The sequence below is a fragment of the Pogoniulus pusillus genome, chromosome 2, assembly GCF_015220805.1.
Source record: "Pogoniulus pusillus isolate bPogPus1 chromosome 2, bPogPus1.pri, whole genome shotgun sequence".
Taxonomy (NCBI): domain Eukaryota; kingdom Metazoa; phylum Chordata; class Aves; order Piciformes; family Lybiidae; genus Pogoniulus; species Pogoniulus pusillus.
In genome coordinates, this window is record NC_087265.1 from 29,768,894 (window position 1) to 29,792,378 (window position 23,485).

At 40.7% G+C, this 23,485-nt stretch overlaps 1 protein-coding gene across 12 annotated transcripts in view; it reads right to left on the reverse strand.

The window, feature by feature from the left end:
- The window catches only part of IKZF2 (IKAROS family zinc finger 2), a 115,367-nt gene that overhangs the window by 91,599 nt on the left and 283 nt on the right, over positions 1 to 23,485 (reverse strand). The window contains exons 1-5 of one of the 12 annotated variants that reach the window (XM_064158897.1): positions 23,292 to 23,399; positions 22,481 to 22,623; positions 22,037 to 22,072; positions 20,713 to 20,761; positions 19,900 to 20,007 (exon numbers count right to left, since the gene is read on the reverse strand). The exons of 1 other annotated variant lie outside the window; for it this stretch is intronic. In XM_064158897.1, the coding sequence (XP_064014967.1) occupies positions 19,900 to 20,007; positions 20,713 to 20,746 (142 nt within the window). In that variant the 5' untranslated portion in view covers positions 20,747 to 20,761; positions 22,037 to 22,072; positions 22,481 to 22,623; positions 23,292 to 23,399. Of the gene's footprint in view, positions 1 to 12,100; positions 12,233 to 19,674; positions 19,777 to 19,899; positions 20,008 to 20,712; positions 20,762 to 22,036; positions 22,073 to 22,480; positions 23,400 to 23,485 lie in introns of those variants that run through there. 10 more of the 12 variants (XM_064158906.1, XM_064158949.1, XM_064158921.1 and 7 more) reach the window with 10 other exon arrangements.

Here is a 23,485-nt window from a genome sequence, read left to right on the forward strand (position 1 = left end):
TAGGACCAACTCTTCAACAGTCGAACTTCACATATACTTAACCCATTTTCAAATGGCCTAACAATCCATGCTATCTGTAAAAGTCAGGCTTAAAATATCTCAAGTGAGGCATCCCAAAGACAGGTGGCTCTTGCTGAAAGAAAGAGAATGCTCCCACCACCATTCTCTGAAAGTACAGAGGACACTGCTTGTCCATCATTAAAGAGAGCTTTGAGACTTTTGAATGAAATACACTTTCGGAACCTTATCCATAGCCTGCCAGCACCAATAAGGGGGTTGGGAGTTCTTCATCCTTTAAATTCCAATTGTGTTTAAGCCATGTCTACAAGCATAAAGTTGAACTAGCTGTTTGAGATCACTGGCCTTTACACATGGCTTGTGGTCACTGTGTCACACTTGGGAGACTGACAATGCTTATGGCAGTACAGAAAAATGAAGGGACAAAGAGACCTGAACAAAATATATTTGCAACTGCTGTCACCCACATGCTGAGAGTGGCTGGCGACTGTTTTCTAGAGCAGAAGTTTGCAGTCACTAGTACATGGGATATTCCCAGGGGGCCCACACACAAGAAAGAACTACAAAGCTGTTATTAAACCATCATCAATTAACTCAGTGAGACTCATAGCTACAATGGGCAATGGTCTGGGCTCTGGAGGAAAACAACAAAACTGAAAAAATGCACTTTTCAGAAGTAACCTGGTCTTTGAAAGTAGCCTCACAGTCTAGCCTCAGAAGAAAGGCACTCTAAGTCTAAAATGCAGAGTCTTAGGGGATGTTGTGTAAAAGTGCTTTGTACACAGACAATTAACTTATTGATGTTGATGGAATTTCTAATCACTCAGTTTGTTAAATATTTCTTTTTGAAGAATTTTCTTTTCAAAGAGCCACTCACACCTATATCTGTAACTTGTCACTCAACCTACTTGTGGACACACACACATTCCAAAGAGTTATATACACAGTGATGACCTTTTAGTAGTTAAAAAAAAAAACCCAACACAAAACAACAAACCAACCAACAACAAAAAAAAACCTACACCCAAAAAAAGCTGCAACAACAAAACCAAAAAAGAACAGTCTGTCTTAGAAAACCGCACTGGAAAATAATAACTCACAGGTAATTCTAAATAGAGACCTGTGAAGTAAAGACAAATGCAACTGAGAGCTAATAAAGCCCTATCTGTTAAACTCAGCATCCTGTGCGCTGATACTGGCCTTTTAGCACACACTGTTCAGCAAACCACTGGAAAAAAATGGTAATGGGTAAAACCCCAGAAGATGTGATAAAGTCTCCCTGTTTTGCTCAAAAGCTAGGTGCCATCTGCATCAACACTTGAGCAAATCATTACCAAAAATCAGCTGTCAATCAGCTGCTGCTTCTATATCTCAAGTTGACCACAACAGGGAGAATCTCTGATTTTGGAAAGTAAGAATTTTATTTATGTGCAAAAGCCATCGATTGGTCCATTGGTCAAGAGAGAAGTGGTCCAAGTTACAAGGGATTGAATTAAGAAGAGTAAAAAAAACACAAAGTCCCAGTCTTCACTAAATTCATATGCTACCAGCAGCTGAGCAATTGGGACAGTTTTAGGTAAATGAAGAAGTATTCATTATTGATGGGAAAGCAACTCAGTATGGGGTTTGTAGCCTTAAAGAACCAAAAAAGCAAAGCAATTCACCAAAAAGTCAATGCTGAATGGAAACCTACTGAACACAATTGACAAGACCAACTTTTTTTCTGGGATCTGGGCCTTTTCCTATTAGCATCGCAGCTTAACATTTTCCAATGCAAACCAGCCGAAGTCAAGGTGCTCCACAACCAAGCCATGCAGTAAATCTCTCCCCATGCAGGATTACAGTGAAGCAATTTACAACAACAGTAATCTTTATATTGTTTTAGAGTAAACACTCAGATGAAAAACAATGTTTGACTTCTAAGGGTACAGTTTTGCTCACCACCAGCTCTTCTGCACCCCATGCCAAAGATGCAAGCCTGTGAATCCTGAAGTATACGAACAATTCTACCCATGTGGGCACTCCCATAGACTGTTCGGATAAAACAAGGTATACAGGCGTCAAATCACAAGCAAAACTCACACTTTACACTTGCTAGAAATCTAGCTGCAGCCTGAGATTCTCAAATTTCTACAGGAAATATGTGATAAACTCTGGTCTTTTTCTCCCTCTCAAAGCTGGAAAAGCTGGTGAGCATGCACACACTAGATGACAATGTTCTCAGAACAGTAAAAGACAGGTACTGAGTTATCACACCCACTCTAACTCAAGCATGTTTTTTTACTGGAGCAGATAAGAAAAAGTAAAATTGGGCCTGAATAACAAACATCATGAATCAAAGAGACAACAGTATCATTAAGGAATGTCCCATTTTTCAATCAATAGCAGAGCTGGCTAAAAATAACAGTAATTTAAACAGAAAATAGAGGTATTTTTCATTTTAAATGATTTTTCAACCTTCTCCAACAAAACAGAAGTAGAGAAAGAATAAAAATAGAAGACATGGAAATGATAATATTATAAGTACTCCGTGTTTTGTGGCGTTTGTACAGCAATAGCATCTCCCTGCCCCATCCACAATTTTCTTTGCAAGACCTAAGCCAGACCAGCATAGCATTCACTCAATATAATTTAGCCTCCCACTATGAAACATAAATAATATTCTCACTTTCCCACATACAGTCTACTATTTATGAGCTACAAACACCTTTACTCTGAAATGAAGTAGGTTTCCAGCTCTCTAGATCAGGGGATAACTTCCAGTAGCATTTTGAAAACATGTTTGCCCAACAGGGGAGAGTATAGAGCAAAAAGGGAAGTCCTGCAGGATGTGCTGGCCTCTGATAGTCAGACTTCTGCACAGTTACATGAAGAACCAAAATTGAGTGAGGAACCGTACACATACATCAACTTTGCACTTAAACAATGCTTCCTATCCACAGCTCTCTAGACAAATAAGGCATGAATTTTCATAGTCCTCATCTACAGGAGACAGAGGAGAGGGGGACTTTCCCCAGGATCAAAAGGGTACTTGGGGGGAAGTAAAGTTCACATTAAAAAGTTTTACTCACTCTCAGAATTATGCTAACACTACCACTCTTGTTCTTTCTAAACAGAAGAGCCCTATCACATAATTGCTTATCCACCACAGCAAAGGACATTGAACTTGGAGTTCAAGGAAGCAGGAAGAGAGTGGAGAAGGGGAGACAAGCAGAGTTTCAAATCTTTGGTGTGTATTTATAATGTTGCAGAGAAACTGCATTTTGTGATGGAATGATTATTGATTACTTAATGGATTACTGCTGCACAAATTTACACTCCCCTCAAAAAACATCAATCTTAGGATAATAATTATAAATCTATCACAGCATATAGAGCATTCTGACTGTGTAGAAACATATCACTATCTGCCGGGAAATGTCCAGTTTTCTATTTCTCGCGTTCCAACCACATTACAGCATGGCAAGGAGTGTCTGAAAAATACATGCTATTATAAAACAACGTTTTCAGTAGTTAAAGGACACACCCCCAATCAACTCTGATTAAATGGACTCTTTTAAACTGTTGCCCTTAAGACAGACAATGTTTGATCCATTAGTGAACATGTTAGAGTCCCTTTATGTTATTTTTATTATAATAATGAAGCAGCCCCAGCAATGAGTGAGACTCCTTAATGGGCAACATATATTCACAAACCTACACACCCTCACTTTTTCTTCTTACCAGCCTACAGTCAAATGTTTCTGCAGCTAAGTAATTTTTTAGCAAAGGCATCCACAAAACTGCTTTGCTACAAGCAGTATCACGTTGCAAAAATGACTGAATTACCACAAGAACTCCACTTGACTTCAAGAAGTGTCAGACCAAATCACTGGAGATAGGGCACTATAGAAATTTAAAATCATCCCAGAACAAAACCCCTCATTACTCCAACGTTTGTGCAAGGTACAGGAATGTGAAGATTTAAGTCTGGTTCTGTTTAGTGGTTCCCACCCATCACATCACCTGTTTCGAGGTTTAACAAGAGACTTTATATGAGGTTATAGTCCAACTGTGAGCCACGAGCTAAAAGCGACCTGTGAAAGGGCTGGTTAGGAAGCCTGTGCCTCCGAGCTGCTGGCCACATACCTCTGCAGGAGGTGATCGCCTTTTGCACTGGGGCAGAGGCAGCAGAAAAGCCAATCTACTGCCTTCTTGACCAACAGAGTTTATAGATCAGTTAGCTTCAGGCATTAGCACAGCTCAGCATACTTTTGCCTCTGCAGAAACACCAGCACCAGGAGCTCCCATCCCTGCTCAGACACCATCCTCTCACCATGTGAGACCATGCAGTAAAATGGATCGGTTAATCAATTCAAGCTAAAAATACCCCATTTTGTTGTTTGTTTTTTGGTTGGTTGTGAATTTTGTGTGTTTTGGTTTTTTTTCTTCCTTTCTTTAAAAAAAAAACAAACAACCAACCAAAAACTCCTGGCATTGCTGCAGAGAACATGACACATTGAACTCTACTTTGAACACTTGTCTTAGGAATAGTCATCTCTTCCAAGGGCATGTGGGACACTTAGCAGTCAGAACATCTTTAAACTGATAATAGCCAACTAATTATAGCCAACATGCCAGGTTAAAACTTGGCATACAACAGATTTTCAATCTCCTACACCACTGTTTGACTGCAGTTTGCTCCACAGCAGAGCTCAATACTCCCTGCTCAACACTAGTCTACTGTACTGAACACCCAGAGCTATGCCTTGCTGCAAGCAGTGTGGAATAGAACAGCTGGTAAAAGCCAGGTGCTAGAATTTAAATGGAGGGATGAAGTACGTCTTGATTGGAAGCTGGCTCTTCCCCTCCCATGCCTAAAATGTTTTCATATATACACACAGCCAGTTGATGTTCCCTCAGACTAAGCTTCTCACTACCTACAATTTGCCCTCACGGTAGCAGTCTCCATGTGGAACTAGATTGAGACTCTCACATAAAGTGCAGTGGGTTTTTTTGATAGGTTCTAAATTATTCCTGTGGAAGCTCTCCAGTTACAAAGAACAAGATCAGCACCTTATCGCTCATTTCTCTAACAAGCTATAATTCAAATAGTGCAGCAACTTCTCCCTTTTCTCAGATCATTGCTTCCCTAGCTCAGGAACTGGTCACAGCTACCGAAGGACAAGAAGAGCATCTCCAAAAAAACCTCATCTACTAAAAATTAGTTAAAAAAAAAAAAACAGGCAATGAAAGCAGTGTTCTCCAAGGAACAAGGGCCACATAAAATAAAAGGCAAGGGCCCAAAGTGCAATCCTTGCCATCAGCTTCAATTATCAGCAAAGTGGGGTTTGGGAAAACATGCACCTCTTCAGAGCTGTTATAGGGCAAAGATGAAATCCCAGAATTAAAAACAAAATCCCCACATGCACATTAATATTCAGAGGCAATTACCTTTCAGCTTAAAGTCAGTGAACATGCATCTTACTACAGCAGCTCTTAAAGCAATCTTGTTTACAATTGGAAATGGATTACATTATCTCAGCTCCACCTATCCACATAATGCAGAGCAAACTGTCAAACATAAAATACAAAATGGTTATTGTAAGGTATCCCCTTCAGCATAAGAATTAATTTGACCTATTTTATTACTAAACTATTACTCCCACACAAATTTTCTATCACAGATATCTATCAGCGCTGACATTTATATTCCAGCAAGGCACTCTCAGATGCATATTTTCCTCTTCTTCTCAAAGGTGTATTAAGCAGATTTGATTGTAAACAGCCTCCTGCCAAGCTGGTTAAAAATCTTTAAACTTTATACATACAATTAGGTTGTGACAATAAGTATTTGTTTAAAAAAAGAAAAAAAAAAAGAAAAAGAGAAAGAAATCTCCCACAGAGTTTCAGATTACAAAATGTTTCAATTTTTTCACAAGTAAAAGAAATTATTCATCTAAATTTAAGGAGGACATACAGATATTTTTACTACAGTTCTGGCAGGTTGTTCTGATTGTCACCAAGAGACACGATTTGGCCCTGATTAAGAATGTGCTTAAGTCCTATTAAAGTCAATGGGAGTTAATCATCTGTTTAAGAGCTTTGCTAAATCAGGACCAGAACAGGACACATTTCCAAAAAATCTAGGCCTAAATTGAACACACTCTAATTAACTGCACACACCAATTACATGATTATGGATGAAACACAGTTGTTTAGCATTTACAACAGCACACTTTGTGTGGAATCGTTCAGAAATAAGGTCTAATTATCATTCTGTAACAGGTCCCACAATGCATTATAGCCCACATACACCATGCTAATTTTACTTGAAGGAATAGCTCAGACAGAAGTGGCAAAAAAACCCCAACAAAACCAAAACCAAACCAAACAACAACAACAAAAAAACCCAACAAAACCAAAACACCTCAGAAAAAAAAAATCCTTCTAGTACTATTTATCCAAACTCTCAAGTAGATGAAGATCTGACCCTTTTGGAACTTCTCGGTGTTCACAGTGAGAACATCTGAGCACTCCAACTCAGCTCTGTTTTTTTATTGCAACATTTTGCTTACAGAAAATACTCACTCTTGCATTTTGAAATGTAACATTTGTATTCTGTGCTACCTAACGACTTAAGCCCTGCACTCAGGAAACGAACTAATTGGCATGGATTTACATATTCAGGATTACAGAATTCAGTAAATTATTTCTAGCAAATTATTGTATGTACAAACCAGGAATTGCTGAAGGTATAATAGTGAATCATCTCAACCACTTAAACTATTTTACATTAGCCAGGATTACCAAGTCTCACTTATGTCCCTTAGGCTGGTATTTACTGATTTCTTGGCAGTAAGATTTTCAGGTGAGTGACTATGAGAATCTCTTCTTCCATTAAATTAAAGAAAAGAAGGCATTCCCAACCCCAGAGAGAGCTGAAAAGTCATGCCTCATTGCAGAACATCGCTCAGAAATGAGAAGGTGCATCGAGAATTATGTTTATTAAACAAACACATACACAAGAACCTCTTGTGATTTAAAACTTGACTCATGATTGTGAAAGTTTGGAGTTGGCATGCCAACTTGGTGAGCCATCTGCTCACCAACAATTTATAAACGAGACCACTGCCAAAGCCACCCGATTACTCAGTTCTAATATTAGTGATGTAACTAAAACATGCTTGTAGCTTTTTTGTCCCTGTGAACTAGGAAGCACAAGCAAAAAATCCTTACAAAGGAAAAGTTAAAAATAAAACAGGTAAAATGCATTTATGCTCAATATTCCCTCGCAGTCAGATTAGTAGGACCATTCAAGTTTAATTCAATACTTCAGTTTCATAATTTCATTAAAACCAAGTCAGAAGGAAAAGAACTGTCAGAGCGCTTAAAAATCCTGAGACAAGGTGAATTACATATTGTGTGCCCAATGTCCCTTTCTTTGTTAATGGCTCAAATGGTAGTTTGTTAAAATAAAGCACAGTATGCTAAAAAAATCCCAACAACCAACTAAAAAAAAAAAAACCCACAAAAAACCAAAAGACCACCATCAACAAAACACAACACCTCATAACAGTATTTAAGATAATTTGACAACAGATTCAAAATAATTCTAATTAAGAACAAACAAACAAACAAAGCCATCTTGAAAATGGGCACAGGATAGCAGGTACAACTAATGATACTTATTTTACTGTCAGAATTGGGCAATTTTGGATAAAACCTACTATCATATTTAAACAACTCCTTTCTTATTAATATCCAGATTACATATAGCAGTGAAAATCTGCTGGAAGTTAATCTACAGTAAATATTGCAATGAAACTGCATGGAAAATTACTCACTCAATCATTTTTAAAACGTTGAGTCACAATTCAGTATTGTTAGCCTGAACCTGCAGATCTCCATGGCAAGTCAGTAGCAAATCCCAGAGCACAAGACAGTATTCCCAGAGCTCAGACACACGGATGCGCAGCTACAGTACTAAATCCTGGAGCGTGCAACGTCTCACACTAGCAGTTCCACATAGCACCTACTTCCCACTGAAGTACAAAACCAGTTTATCTCTAGCTTCAATGAGAGCAGAATTAGGACATTTCTGAGGGCTCTATAGGGGACACTAATAAGGCTGAAAACACAGGCAATCCTGGTGGTATTAATTAAAAGGACAACAGCAGTGATAAGCATCCAGGTTCATTTCAGAACACCTTGCTCTATCCCTGCCAAAAGGAGTAGCTTTTAAATCTATATTTTGAAATCAAATGCAGCATCGTTACACAATTACTGTTCTAATTAGCTTCCTGAACAACAGATCAGCTTTATTTATGATTAATTTTGGTTAATGAGGCAGTTGTAGTTTTATCTGACAGATAATGGGAGAGAATTAATAACTGCTTAATCCATACAAAATTTAGTTGTTCACATAGCACACAAAATTTTGACAAACGTTTCTGAATCTTAGCCAACAACCACCAGCACATTTTCGCAATCTGAAAGCAGACAAAGCACAGCAAATGTTACCATATTACATTACAGTAGATCAAATTGCTTATATCTGTAATTAGAATTATTATTATAAACTACACTCATAATTATAAACTGGAATTTCATTGCCAGCTCCTAAGAAAGTTTTCCTCCTTCCAAAACACCTGGCCAGAACAATTAATTCAGGTCAACTCCCTGATAGTCTACCCAGACCTATTTCATTTACAGTTATATAAGACAACCATACAGAGACCCAAATTGGAAAAGAAATAGTCTTCTTCGTGTATGAGGCATCACATATATCTCATACCTTAGCCCATATCCCTCCAGTGAACCCTAGCCTGCCTTTAAGGCCAGTTTTAAGGTCACAGTCCTACTACTTCAACTAGACACAGGTTTTAAAGCATCATCTTCAGTCGTCACATTGCCACCTTCTCTAAAAACATTTTCCCCTTCCAAAACGCAGAACTGGTTTTGCCTCCACCCAGACCCAAGTACTGACCTCACAATAGGAGACACGTCAGAAAGTCGTCAAAGGGACCCTCAGATGCCACTAGTTTCATAAGGGCATTCAGATGCCACAGCAAAGGTGAGGAAAACATGACAAGCTGGGGCACCAAATGACATTCATGTGTGTCAGAAACCAGAACAGACAAAAACGATCAGCATAAGGAAAGCAGAAGAGATACCCTAGCACAACTCTCTCCCAGCACAGTAGTCTGTTGCTGTGGTGCTGTCTATCAGATGCAACATAAAACTTAAGGATCTCCCTGTATAGGCTCACTAAGGAACCTTGGATAATTATACTGCAATTATCATTATGATTCTACAATGAAAACACTATTTTTACTCTTTTCCTAAGACACTGTACTCTGTTTTTCTAGGCTGTTTAAACAGGGTTCCAATGCAGATAAGGCTGTAGATGAGACACAGACAAAGCATCTTGACATGAAGATGAGCAAGTACTTTACAGAGCATGATTATAGATTATTTCCTGGAATGCACTGCAGTTTTCTTTGGTTTTGAATACATATGTGATATATATTCGCTAGAGAAAAAATTCCACTACTATCGATTTTTCTATAAATATTTAATGGTTACCAGTCAGAAGCTAAATTTAAGTAACAATAGCACTAATGACATTAAATAAATGAAGCACTTTAAAAGTGTGAGAAAAAAGCAAATATTTCTTTACAGTGTTCTAGCACAAGAGCAGTAAGCCAGCAACCTGACACCATGTTACCTCCTGATAGCCTGAGTCATGTCTAGTCGCACAGGCCGACCAGTACAAACATCCAACAAAAAAGTAGGTTGTGAATAGCAAGCTTAGTACAGACTTGTTTCCAACAACTTTTTCCCATGCATCTGACATTTGAAAAGGGTGGCACTTAACAGCTTTTCCTTCAGCAAAGGCACGTTTTCCATATCTCTCTTCTTTCTGGCTTCCTAATTTCATGAGACTTGCACAACTCTAATAGTTTTCAAGGCTGCACATTTCACTTGTGACCAAAACTCTCTATGAGTGCCTTCAATTTGTATTTGCACACATTACCCATGTACCAGCTCATCATAAACCTGGGCTGGACACATCTGCATATTTTTGTCCAGCTGCCAACCTTGTCTACTTGGCATTAACTAATTTGGAGGCAGCTGACTAGCAATAGCATTTACACTCTGAGAACACTCTGGTTTGGGATCCATATAGAAGGGATTTTTGAGAAATAAAGAAATTGTGCAAGTGAAAAGAATAGAAGGACAAGCTCACGGGGCTCTCAGTCAGCTAACACCATATACTACTTGACCCTTAAATACACAACTAGTACATAATTTTTCAGAACTCTTGAGAGCTAGCTATAATCTGATGTTATGATAAGTCACATACATAAATCATGAAGCTGACTGCCTCCCACTTACAGGAGGAACTCACACTAACACTAATTTCTCTAATTTTTCTCCACCTCTTCAGTCTATAATTTTATTCACCCATTTGTATCTCTTCAACTGCCATCCTTTGTGAAGCTCTTAAGATTTATTGTTAAAAGAGTATGATATAACGAGGAGATGTTACTACATTACACTCAAGAAGAAGGATAACTCCTAGCAGTGTGAGGGCAGAGGCCTGTGCATTTAAACTACAGGAAATTTTCAAACAGGGAGTTTCAGGTAAAGCTTATGTCTACAATTGTTCCATACAGCTGCCCACAGATGTAATACACTCACCCAGAGACCACCTGTCTGGTAACAAGGCCAAAACAACTGCTAAAGTTGACACAATTTTGGCAGCTTAAGCCATAAAACTATCATACACATCTATGTCTAGGACATGACTACCTCTGAAAGTGGCGGAGGATTAGGGCAGGATGTGAATGTAAGGACCAACGGTGTATTCTAAAATATTTTTGTACCTGGGCAAAATCTACCCAGGTGGCAGATCACTGCAGACTCTTCAGATGCAGAGGGAGAGGCCCTTCACCATGATACTACACATGCAATGAAATGCAGTACCTAGGAACAGACAATTAAAAGCAGTATGCAAAACTGCTAATTAATAAGATTTGTTCCACTTCAGGGGCCATTACCTGGACAAGGCAAGACACACACTGCAGGATATCAATTTCTCAAGAAACAAGATTAAAAACCACCAAAACCAACCCCCATTTCCTCCTTTTGCCTGAGCCTTCTATCCCTATTACAGACATGGCTGCTAAACAGAACAAGGTCTACTTTTTCCTGGAAACTTTTGAATCTCCAAATGAAGAGACCTTGTATTTCTTCTGTGCAATAATAATTAAAAATATGCTGGTTTTAATATAGAAAGAGCAACTTCTTTCATCTTCAAAAGGGAATTCACACTATACTGTTTGCTGCTCTTTAGACAGAAGCAGGTGTTTAATCCACACTGCTGGAGTTAAAGGGATGCACAGCTACAGTTAGAAAAAAGTTGTTTCAGTTTCTGTTCTATGGCTACACCACTGCCACTTAATGGAGCACGTTCTCTTGCAGAAGGAATCATAAAATGTCCAAAGGCTGAGATAAGGACTAAGAAAGAGTAGGTGTGATTTTTCATATGACTGCACACACACACATTTCCAAATCAGAGTAATTATGAGAAAAATTAACAAGGACCTAGGAATATCACAGGCTTCTCCAGTCAGCTTTCTAGGTCATTCAGCAACATAACCTTCATGAACTGAAGAAACACATATTCCCTGAGAAAAAAAGGACATCACTTTCTTCTCATGGAATTAAGGTTCCATGAGGAATCAGGATGAGGGGAACACAAGAGAAACATGACTAATAAGGAGTAGAGAAGACTCCATCTTACTGTTGGAAGTCACAGCATTAGCATCTTTAGTATAACATTTGTTTAGTTCAAATGGAGGCACAAAGGGGATAAACAGGAAAATACCCTTCATCAGAAACAAACTTTGTCACATACGTGGTTTAACAGCAAATTAAGCATTACACCTGTCAGCCCTGCCCAGATCTTCCATTAGCTGGAGATGAAACAGGCTGCCTTACCTGCTCGTATAAGAACAAGCTTTAGGGAAAAAAAGGAGGTAAATGGGCCAGGCAGATGAAGTTAATAGATCTTCTGTGCCTCAGTATTTCCTACCTTCTTTGGAAACTGCTTCAGAGCTCCACTCCCCATGACGGAAGACCCAACAACCGCAAAATACAGATGGGTCTTCTACCCTCACTGAATGAAGCTCCAGGGGGAACAGCAAAGCTGAATCCTCAAAAGGTTTTCTCCAGCCCAGTGATATGGAAAGGACTTAAATATTCCAACTAGTCTTCCTTTTGTCTCCTCTACTGGAGTGACTACACCTGTGCCCAGAAGAGTCTCACAGGTGGTACCAATACCTCAGCAGGAAAAGAAGGTGAAAGTAAACAGCCTTTGCAGCTTCTCCAGGTAACATGAAACCAATATGGGGAGAGCTGGAGTGAATCAGATTCCTTGGCTCACACCTTGCATAAAACCCACTGCCTGCTAAGATGACAGACTCCTACCTATTTAAGAGGGATGATGCACTTAAACATTGCTGTCTTTTTCATCACCACGGGCTGCTAGATGAAGATATTCACACCCCTGCACTGGGAATGTAGTTTGACCCTATGACTGACCTCCAACCACCTACAGGTGTTCTGCAACTTCTGAGGGGGCACAGAGATCCAACCAACAAACTCAGCTTTACCAGAGGGGAAACTGAGGGCCCTGTGACCTCTCCAGATAGGCCAAATGCAGCAACCATGAGCTAAAAGGGCAGGTATGAAACACACAGAGTTCACTGCCTCTGTGGTGCTGTGCCTTGGCTACACAGATTTAGAGGAGCAAGCCTCAGAAATAAAGGGTGTGAGGAAAGTAAAAGTCAGTTCAAATAAAGAGATTCTAATCCATAGAAGTTTACATGACCTAACATCACAGAAATAAGGGGGATCAATCAGCTCCCATGCTTTTCCAGGAACAGCGACTGCTGCTTTACAGTACGTTCCCACGTGCCACCTGTAACACCACTTGCAGGTGACCCTGCCAGCCATGGCTATGCTCACAGCCAGAGCTTCTGTCAGCATCACTCTGCCTGTGAGGGATTACAGCTCTTCAGAGCCACAGGCTGACACAACGGTGCCAGCAGAAGCCGATAACATAGACCTGGCTCTGGATCAAGGGCACTTTTTGCTGGGTAGTTTAAGTAGGGGTTTGTCTACACAGACCTGGTAATTCTCAGTTGTATGGAAAGAGTTAAAATGCTGTGGTTGCTCTAATGTAATCACACCAGAAAAGGGAAGATTTATGACTACCACAATTATTCCTGTGTGGGACAGGAAATAAGCTGCAGAGATATTAAGGTACTCCTGAATGTGTGTCATCATGGGGTTGTGAAAATTAGATATAAACCAAACGCTAAGCAAAGTAGGTATTTTAATGAAATTCCTACTTTTGACAAGTACCATCCAAATCTCCATCTTTTGACAAGTACCATGCAAGTCTCCATCCCATGTGATCTACAGCCCCTAAGATTCTGGAAAAAAGAAAGGCAAGATGGGGAAAAAAAATAAGTAGCACAGAAAGATAAAAGGACACCCCCATAATGACACAAGTCAGAAAAAAAAATGAGCCTCTGGTCAGCCAGTCCAGACCCATACCTGTGAAGCCTCATTTGCTTCTCAGTGATAGTCACAAATAAGCTTCCTTCCATTGGGATGCAGTAGTCAGCCGCCTGAACTCCAAACAAGGATTCACTGCTCTAGGCAAGGGATAGCACATCATGGCACAAGCTCCATGCCTGGACTGACAACGGGTCGTGTCACGACAGAAAGCAGTGGCTCAAATTTTCAATGAATCTGCTTCAAAGTGGATCCATTAAGAAGTTTCATTCACCAGGATTACTGATAGGCTATGCCTTTTCCTCACAGCTTCAACACAGCACTCCCTCACAGTGCCTTCTTGGCACTGGAAAGAGGATGACCACTGCTCACCTTCAGTAGTCCACAGAAGACATGGACTTCCACCTACAAAACCTCAAAATGTAAAATGGCATTTACCTGGAGGACTAGACAGAGGCTGTGGCCCACAAGAATGGGAAACAAGCCCTCAATCAAATTTCCTAGGAAAAAAACACACAGTGATTTCAAGAGGAGTGGCAACTTTCCCCAGAGTTGGGGATGGGAAGGACAGAGTGCTCTCTAACAGGTATCTCATTGTCCAGCTGCTATCAAAGCACATTTCAAGGAAGATGAGGAGTGTTCTTTTTGTTGGCATGTCTGAAAAGGAACTGAAATTCCAGAAGCAAACACTGAAAACTCGCTGACTACCAAGCTAGCAAGAGCACCGAGTGTTGTAACAGGGTGTGTACCAAGGAAAGTTAACTGAACCTGACAGTCCAGGAGAATAACAGAAGCTCCCTAAGAAAGGTGTGTGCTGCAACAAAGCCCTGGCAGATGACCTCTCAAAAGACTTCCATCAGAATGAATAAAAACCTATTTAATGAGATTAACTGATCATTTTGCTCCACCCTCATTATAACACTCACCGAGAAGGAGGAATGTTTTTGCAGCCGAGTGTCTGACTCCATAGGGAATGCCAAAAAGACTTGGACAGAAGGTATAAAAAATAAATAGGGAAACCCTCCACAACTGAAGTGTGAGCTAGAGAGCAGTGAATTAAACACCTCCTAGTTTCAGTGGCTACTCTGTATTTGTTTACATATACAGTTTGTATCAGAGGAACTATTTAACTATTGTAACCATAGTGAAAAATCTAAACTGAAATGGATGAAGTTAAAACGATCTAAAGCACATCCATAAGTAACTTATTTCCAAGAAATAACAGTGTAGCACTAGTCCACAGAGCTTTCATTTCTTATGTGTGGACAAACTCATAGATTTCTGTCTAAAACCTGATCACCTTTTATTCATTATTTTTTCTCCTTAAATTTCAAGGAAGATAAACTAAACTCACTGGCTAAAGCTTTGATGAGCACTCACCCAGCAACCCAGCAAGTTTGAGGTTAAAACAATGAAGTAAAGTCAGTGCACCTTTGAGCTCACTTCCAGTTTTCTGCCACATTTTATTGAGCTCACCCCTTATGTCTAAGCTCCACTTGGTATAGTGCATCCTCACCGCCCTTCCACCTGTGAGACCACAGGTACATCTGTTTCAGGCATCATTGTGAAATTCCACAACTAAGCTCTCTAAATATCAAACTGAAAAGGTTGAAAAGTCAGACAAAAAGGACTAGAGGACATTTCAAGTGACTGTCAGAAGTCCATCTCTCTACACTATGGGAGGATCGAAGACATCCAGATCAACAGACATTGCTTACCCTATACATTAAAGGCTGCTGTGGAAAGAGATTCCTCAGCATTCCTCTTGAGGTTATCCAGTCCAGGTTTTTAGCACCATATACAGCGTTTCACACTTTCCAAGATACTTGGAAGAATTGGAGACCTGAATCACCACTTCGGAGCAAAGCAGTTTGGCTGCCAGAATTCTTCATGCCCCAATGCACATGTCAAGGGAGTGACTGCTGCAAAGCACTAATTCAGTCCTGTCCCCCCCTGCAAGCCAGCTCAGACAGCTTCAACCATGCTCCCTAAAGAAAAGCCTCCTGCAGAGGTTCAGTTTCCATCACCCCATCCCACCAAAAAAAAACCAAAAAAACCGCACACACTGAGCCAAAAAGAATCACAGTGCTTGCACTGTGCCAGGGCATGGTATCACTGTGGTGATGGCAAGGCTTGTTGGCTGTGTGACTGAGACATTCAACAACCTCCAATTTTACATCAGTTAATCTCAAAAGGCAGAGTCCACAGCTACTTCTCTTTATCCACATAGCTGTGGTGCTGATAAAGCTGTGGTACATGAAACCTTCTGCTTAGGTCAACACAACTGTGACAGAATGGCCAGAAAATGAAAGTAAATCATGAAAGACTCAGAGCTTTTAAGATACAAAAAGCCCAAGGCAACTGATAGGTCACTCCAGTCTGACCTGATGACTGAAAATACAGCAGTCTACACTGTCAGACCTTGCCCAAATTCTCTTTAAATACTGCTACTGAGATCACTCACAGTTAATACTGTTGTCCCAACAGCTATCTTGTCAAATAGTGCGATCATTCCGCATCACAGAGAAAATGCAATTGCCTCATTATTTTCAGCAGTCAGTTGACAATGCATATTTTCTTAATCAATTATTTCCCATAAATTAGTAACACTTTAAGCTAATATAAACACATCTTGAAAGCTTACCACAATTTTTATCAGTTTCAAACATCAGATGTTGGGTTTGATATTTATGACTACTCTGACTTTGTTTCATTTAAGTGCTCCTTTTTTCTATGAAAGCAAAGATAAGAAAGTTATCTGGGACACACACTGTAAGAGGAAATTTCCTCTGACACTGACTGTCAGAAGCTAATGGCTGCTGTTACTACCTTTCCTATGAGACCAGGCAAGTGGTCTTGGCAAAGTATCCTTCACTCCATACAATGCAGCTATCATTAACTAACCAAACAACTGTGCTCCTGCAGTTCCCAAAGCAAATGCTCCTCTCAATACAATTTTAAGACACAGGGAAAAGAAAAACTCAAATAACTACAGTAAGAACACAGTGTGTTATAATAAGGAGGTGAGTGGGAATTACTTCTTTGTAAAGCCTCCTTTATAAGGATTCCCTATCAGCCTTTAATTAGTTAGCCAGTTCCTGAGCACTTACAACCCAGTTCAGCCTTCCCTGAAGGCATCAAGACAGACTCATTTGAACTCGCCAGGGTCTACAGCATGGCATAAGACCAGGCAGGGAACTCTCTAGTACCAACACAAAATAAACTGAGCAGGCCTTTGACACCAAGCTCTGAGTGTTACCCTTCGGTAGAGTTTTCCTACAGAAGATCAGAAGAAAATCTGGACTTCCAGATTGGGGTGTATGTAAATGATCATCTGGGCTCAGCAGGTATAGCACTAATTTGTCTTCTGTAGTAGAGGAAAGTGAGATAATCTATCAACATATTCAGACTGACTGTTTACACATATTTTAAATCTTTGCTTACATAAAATGACAATAAAGTATTTTAGAACAGAGCATCTGCCAACATACATCCAGCATTCTGCTAAAGGCAGATACATACCGTAAGGGATATGTAAGATCATTAGTTAGCTATGACAGACGATTTACTGTGATTTATCTTTCAGGATCATCTCATTCACAAGGAAAATTGAGTGTCAGTCCCATCCATAACCTATGCATACCGTCTAGATACTTGAAAATTATAATAGGCTGAAGGATGTAGCAGACAACTCCAACACAAGCCAAAATATTTAACCCGAAACCTTTTGGAATAGAACCTGAAAACACAAGTAGCCCAGCCAGAACTCCTACTAACAGGGATTGCCAGGGGCTAATGAACATAGAAAACTCTTTACCTAGCACATAATTTTACTGTTGCTGGATGAGCACTGCTCATTAATTTTGGTATGGATCCAAGAAATGTGCTTCTTATGGTTTTGTCTCCGTTTGAGCCAGACACAAATTAAGGCTAAATTAAGAGCTGTGGCTCAAAACAGTTCAATGCAACACAAGAACAAAGGTTAAAGCTTAGATCTCTGCCCTGCAGGTGCACATCCTGGCCACACAGCTAAATAGGACCATTCTCCTGCTGGGGTTGACTGACAACAAAACCAGGAGTTTGGGGTCCAATCCATATACCACCATATGTACCAGCTCACATACCACCTTCTCTATTAACAAACCCTGCCCAGACAGAATGACATGTTCTGGGATTCACTGTAAGAGCAGGCCAACAGCAGATCAGTCCCCAGTGAACAGAAATTAAACCATACTGAAATATAATACAGCCACTTTCTCCACTTACAATGAAGGATGACGGATTGATCCAACAGGATCTATGCAATTCATACAAAATATTCTGAATAGCCATTCCTCCTTACTTTCCCACCTCCTCCTCACCTAAAAAAAAAAAGTCACAGGCCTCTGAGTTACTGAACCTTTTAAAGCATTTCCTGTATCCCACAAAACAGGTGGAAAGCTCTAAAGGACAGCCTGGCAATTTTGTCTACACATGTCAGAGTCAAGATCTGGCCAGTGAAACAGCTGCCACAAAAGCTGACAACCTCTAATCAATACTTCCACATTTAAGGCAGAACAAACCACATCTCTACAATACATTCTTATGTCTGCAAAGAATAAACTAATTTAAACAAATTTAAGAAGCTTAAGTTTTGTTTGGCTGGAGAACCCCAGGCAGAACCCTTAATTTTTCAACAGCAGCATGTCTAATGCAGAGCAACAGCAATAAAAACAGTTGAGACACCTGTGAGATACCACAAAACACATTAAAAAAAATAAGAAGTTCATCAAGGCTGCAAATACATGTGTGTTACAAGTACTAATGAAGCTTAAAAACCACTGAAAATGTTAACACAATGAACTGGAAAATATTGAATGTGTACAAGTATTTTTGTGTTACTTCATCTTAAATCTTTTTATTCCCTAATTCAGCTGGTTTTTAGTCTAGGTTTTAAAGAAGATTTAAAACAGTGAGGTTTTCTTTCCTTTCCTGAAGGCTTCCCATTAATAAAAAGGAAACAAAGAAAATTAAGAAAGTGAGTAGTAAAACTTTTACAACATAACAAAATATACCAGAATCGCAGTGCAGCAGGATTGGAATTGTCTAAAGATGCTGAATTATGATCGGTTGTCATATAAAGTTCAGCTCAGAGTATTAGCAATCATATTCTCTAGCAACATGTATATAATTGGGAGATCTTCATAACAACCCTCAGTTTTAAAGGCTCATAAAAACTGTGTTTTACTCATAATGTGAAGGAGGAAAGAAGAATTCTTCAAGGAAAGTAACATCTTTCTCTCAGTAATAAAGACTTTGAAGGCAATATGCAGTGCATTTTAGAGCAAGCAACCTCAAAAGCTCTCTTTTTTTTTCACAGTCTTGGGTCGGTTATTATACACTCAGTTTAAAAGATAAATATCTATGGTACACACGCTTAGAAAGAAAATCAGTATTGGACAGAAAAGAACTCTCTGAAAGTATATGTGAAGCAGAAGATATTATATTATTCTTGAATACAAGCACAGAGTTACTATAAGGTAACTGTTGATGTAATATTGTAACCAACAGTAGGACAAGCTATGGCACTCACACACAGATAAAAGAATGGATGTTTGGTCTATGAAATGTGTGTAAACTACATTTATCCACTGCCAAAATACAGCATGAAAATAATAATAAAAGGATTATAAGCACTTGAAACTTTGGGTAGACTCCCAAATGTCTCTAAAGATTATCAATTCCTCCTCTGACATTCTAAAACAAAATCCTTTCAGTCTGCTAGCGAGTCATCTACTGAGTGCCATAAACTTCCAATTATCCTAGCTTCTTCGGGACTTGCCAAGGTAAAGCTGAGGCAATGAATAAGGTGCTGAACTTTCTATATAGAATAGTAAAATACATCTGCCACCAAATACAGATATTTTAACTTTATACTTTTGCCAGAGTAAAGTCTTTTGGTAAATAAAATGTGTTTGTTTTCAAATAAAGCTACTTCAGGCTGTTTAGGGAAGCACAGTAAGTAATAATAACAATAACAATTTCCATTTGGATTTCAAAACCTGATAAAACAAAACCAGCATGTCAAGCCTAGTGTTTTCCTACCTGGAACAGGTAAGGACCAGCTCTCAAATGCGACCTTGGCATAGTTCAGACTAGCAATCCCGTTCATGTTTAAATGAGATACCAGCGTGAACACAAAAAGAATAAATCTACACTGTCCTCTTATTAGCGATGCATACACCAGTGGTTAAGACCTGGTAAAGAAGCTGAGGACCCAGAGGATCAGAACCCACTGCTGCAGAGAAACAGGTTTAAGCAGAGACTTACTGCTTGCCATGTGACTGGGGGAGGTATGCTGCCCATTGGGTGTGCTGGAGGTGAGGTCAATGGCCATGCTGGAGTGCTCCCTTTCGGGCGAAAGCTCATTGTCACCTGCTTTCACAAAACAAGCCCCCCATAAGTTTCCATCCCTTCCTTTAGAAGAGCAACACAACGAATAAAAAGTATGACTGACTCTCACCCTTTCCCCCTTTTACCAGTGATGTCTCACACAGTCTCTAAAAACTAAACTCTCAGTGGCCAGAAGTATTTAACTGATTGATTTTAACAGTCCCCCATAAACCTACTGTCACCAGTCTTCTATACACACACACACGCACCTGTGACAAACCTTGCCCCAGCTGTTTTATCTCAAGTTAGGATTACTTTTTGCAGACACTGAGAATCCAGGAAGGGTAGGAAAAAGACTGAAACAGTACTTTCAGCATACAGACCTACCTCCTCAAAGCTCTGAATTAACTGACAGTTAAACAAGGCACTTATACAATCCCCAGCACAGAAAACAGAAGAAATGCATAAAGGCATAAAAAGTTTTTGGCTGCAATTCGAATTTCTGAAAACGAGCTCTCATTGGCAAAGCTCGCTCATCCTCAGCAAATATTTAAACCTGGAGGTACTCATCCACACCCTCATCCCCATGCACTTTTCAGCCATACACAAAGTTTATGTTTAAATGCTATTAATTCAGTGCCCTCTCAATGCAACGACCATACACAAGGAAGCTAAAGTTTCTGGTGTCTACATTATAGCAAGGACAGTAGGAAAAGTAATTCAGAATAATCAAATGAAATGACTACTTACATGTTATATATCCATCAGCAGCCTCTGCTTCCATAGTCAAAGTGCAGTGCTGCAAGGCAGAAAAGTACACCCTCAAAGACGCCTGTCAGAATGAACCACTAAATGATTAAACTTACTTAAAGCCCTAAGTAGTTGCCCATTTTACTGCTGTTGCAACCATTGCCTAGAGAAATGCTCAAATGTACTGCACATTCTTATTTGCAAATCACTGAACTCTTCCTGCAAATTATGTGAGAAATTCAGCTGCCTCCTGGGCAGGAAGCACTGGGATCATCTTGGTCTAACTATACCCCTCTCTGACCCCGACTCACATTTTCACCTGATCTGAGAGACTTTTCCCAGACTTTCCACTTGTTTTGTTCAGTCTGGGATGGTAATGCTTTATCAATTATTAGCTCTCACAGGCAGAACTATTAACTGAGATGGATACTATTAACAATTGCTCTTTTCACATGCACTCCAAGAGACTCCATCCTGATCTAAATAAAATAAAGCTCTCCGGTGCCCATTCCCCTTCGAAAGAGATATTACAACTCTTGGTCTCACATCATCATACACACACACACCTGTACACGCACCTGTTCACTCTGACCCTATTTATTTGCCATAGCATGGGGCCAGACGTCATACTTAATACTCCCTGATCATGCATTTTGTGCCATGAAGCAATCTTAAAGTTTCTGGAAGCACTTTGCTGACACAGAACAAGCTATTACTTTCCAGAAACCCAAGTAACTGTATAGAATGACACCCCCTAGCTATCACTTGATATATATTGAGGGGGGAAAAGAAAGAGAGAGAGATCAATAATCATAACTATGTTCTTTTAAGTGGAAAAGTTAAGAATCTGACATGACCAGAGAAGAATTTTATTTCCTCTCTCCCTCCACGGCCTCCTTTTTGCCTTTAGTTTCAAAACTCTCACTGCACCAGGCAGCTAAATTATTCACAATGAGCCATTTCTGTATTGATCGCCAAGTATATTTAGCCCTGGCTCCTGGAATTTCTCCATTACTTACTGGAAAACAGGCAGCTTCACTTCTTGTCTCCAAAACCACTTCCCTCCCCCTCCCTTAACCTGCTTTCCTCTCCTCCCCCCCTCCCTTCCCTGCCTTTCGCCCAATAAATACTTTTCTCTGTGCTCTTCTTTGGTATAAAGCAGATCAAATTCCCAAGGCATTCAACACATAACACTTAAATTTCAACCTGCCCAGCTGCTATCAAACTCTCTTCAATTACTAATTTTCACAGGACTCTTAAAAGGAAATCTCAAAAAAAAGTTTCCAAGACGGGTAAGCCACTTCCTCAAGCCCTTCAAAATTACCTTATCTTCCCCCTAGTCCAGGTAGGCAGGCACACACTGAGAAAAAGAAAGAAACATCAGAAGCAACGGGGAAAGATCACCTCAGCCAATGAAGTGGAAGGAAAGAAAGGGGAGGAAGGGAGGAGGAAGAGAAAGGAAGACAAAAAGAAACACAGAAACATCCATAACCGAAATTAACACACGGTTTGATTTTTATTTTGTATTTCTTCAAGGCAAAGAGGAGGTGAAGGAGGGTAGTTTGGTCACCATTTTTAGGCTGGTGATATCAAATCCCAGATGCAAAGCTTTCCTCTCCGCAACGAGTGGAGACAGAGAGTTTTGCTCGGGTTGAAGACAGACCAAGATGAGGAAAGTTTAGAAAATTATTTTTAAAAGAAGGAGAAAGAGAGAGGAGGGGGGAGGGGGGGGGAGGAGAGGGGAGAGAAACCCGCCCCCAACACTTACAGGTGGGGCATTCGGAGCCGGGCAGCCCCGGGGATGAGCCGGCGGGGAAACTCGCTCAGGAATGGCACATACTTTGAAGGAAGATGAACAGAGAGGAGGAAAAAAAAAAAGGAAGGAGGGAGAGGGAGGGAGGTCAGCCGGTGCTACAGCAATGCGATTAACCAGCGGGAAGAGAGAGAGAGAGGGGAGAGAGAGAGAAAAACTTGATCCACCGGTTCGTTACGAATCGTCACGAAAAACGGGGGAGAGGAGGGGCTGTGGTGCGGGATGGGGCGAGGGGATTTGGAGAGCAATGAGGTGAGGGGGAAGCCCGGCACACGGACTCACACCCCGCGCAGGAAACCTAGGCCAACTTCCCCAGAGTGCTGCCGGCCCTGGGCGACACCGGGCTCCATGCCTCATCCCTGCCTCTCCCCGCCCATACCACAACCTGTCAAAGTCATGGAAGTCTTGCTTCGTTTGTAATTTTATTTCATTTTCCTCCCTCTCCCTCTCGCACCCGGCTCCCGCGGCCGCGCCAGGCCGCAGCCCCCCGGGGGCCCGCAGGTGGTGGCGGGCGCTAAGGGAAATGGCAGTTGGGGCCGGCGCTGGCTAACGGACCGGGCGAGCCCCGCCGCCCCCGGCACGCACACTCCCACTGCCCAGCTCCGGCGCGCTTTTAGCTCTATTCGTTTGGGTTTTTTTTTGAGGGAGGTTTATGGGGGCTAACAGCAACAAGTCATTGCAGCCCCACCGCCGTGCGGGAGATGCAGCAGAACCGCACTTTACTCGGGGACCCCTCCGCACACACCACAGGCACAGAGACACATACGGAGCCCCGCCGTCCCCGCAGCCGCCTCGCACACCGGACGGAGCTTGTCCTCCCCACCAGAGAAAGAAAGGGGTGAGGAAGGAGGAAGAGGAGAAGGGAGTGTGGGGAGAGGGGGTTGGGGAGGGGGGGAAGAAAGAAGGGGGAGGGAAGAGAAAAAAAAAAAAAAAAGAGAGAAAAAAGAAATAAAAAGAAGC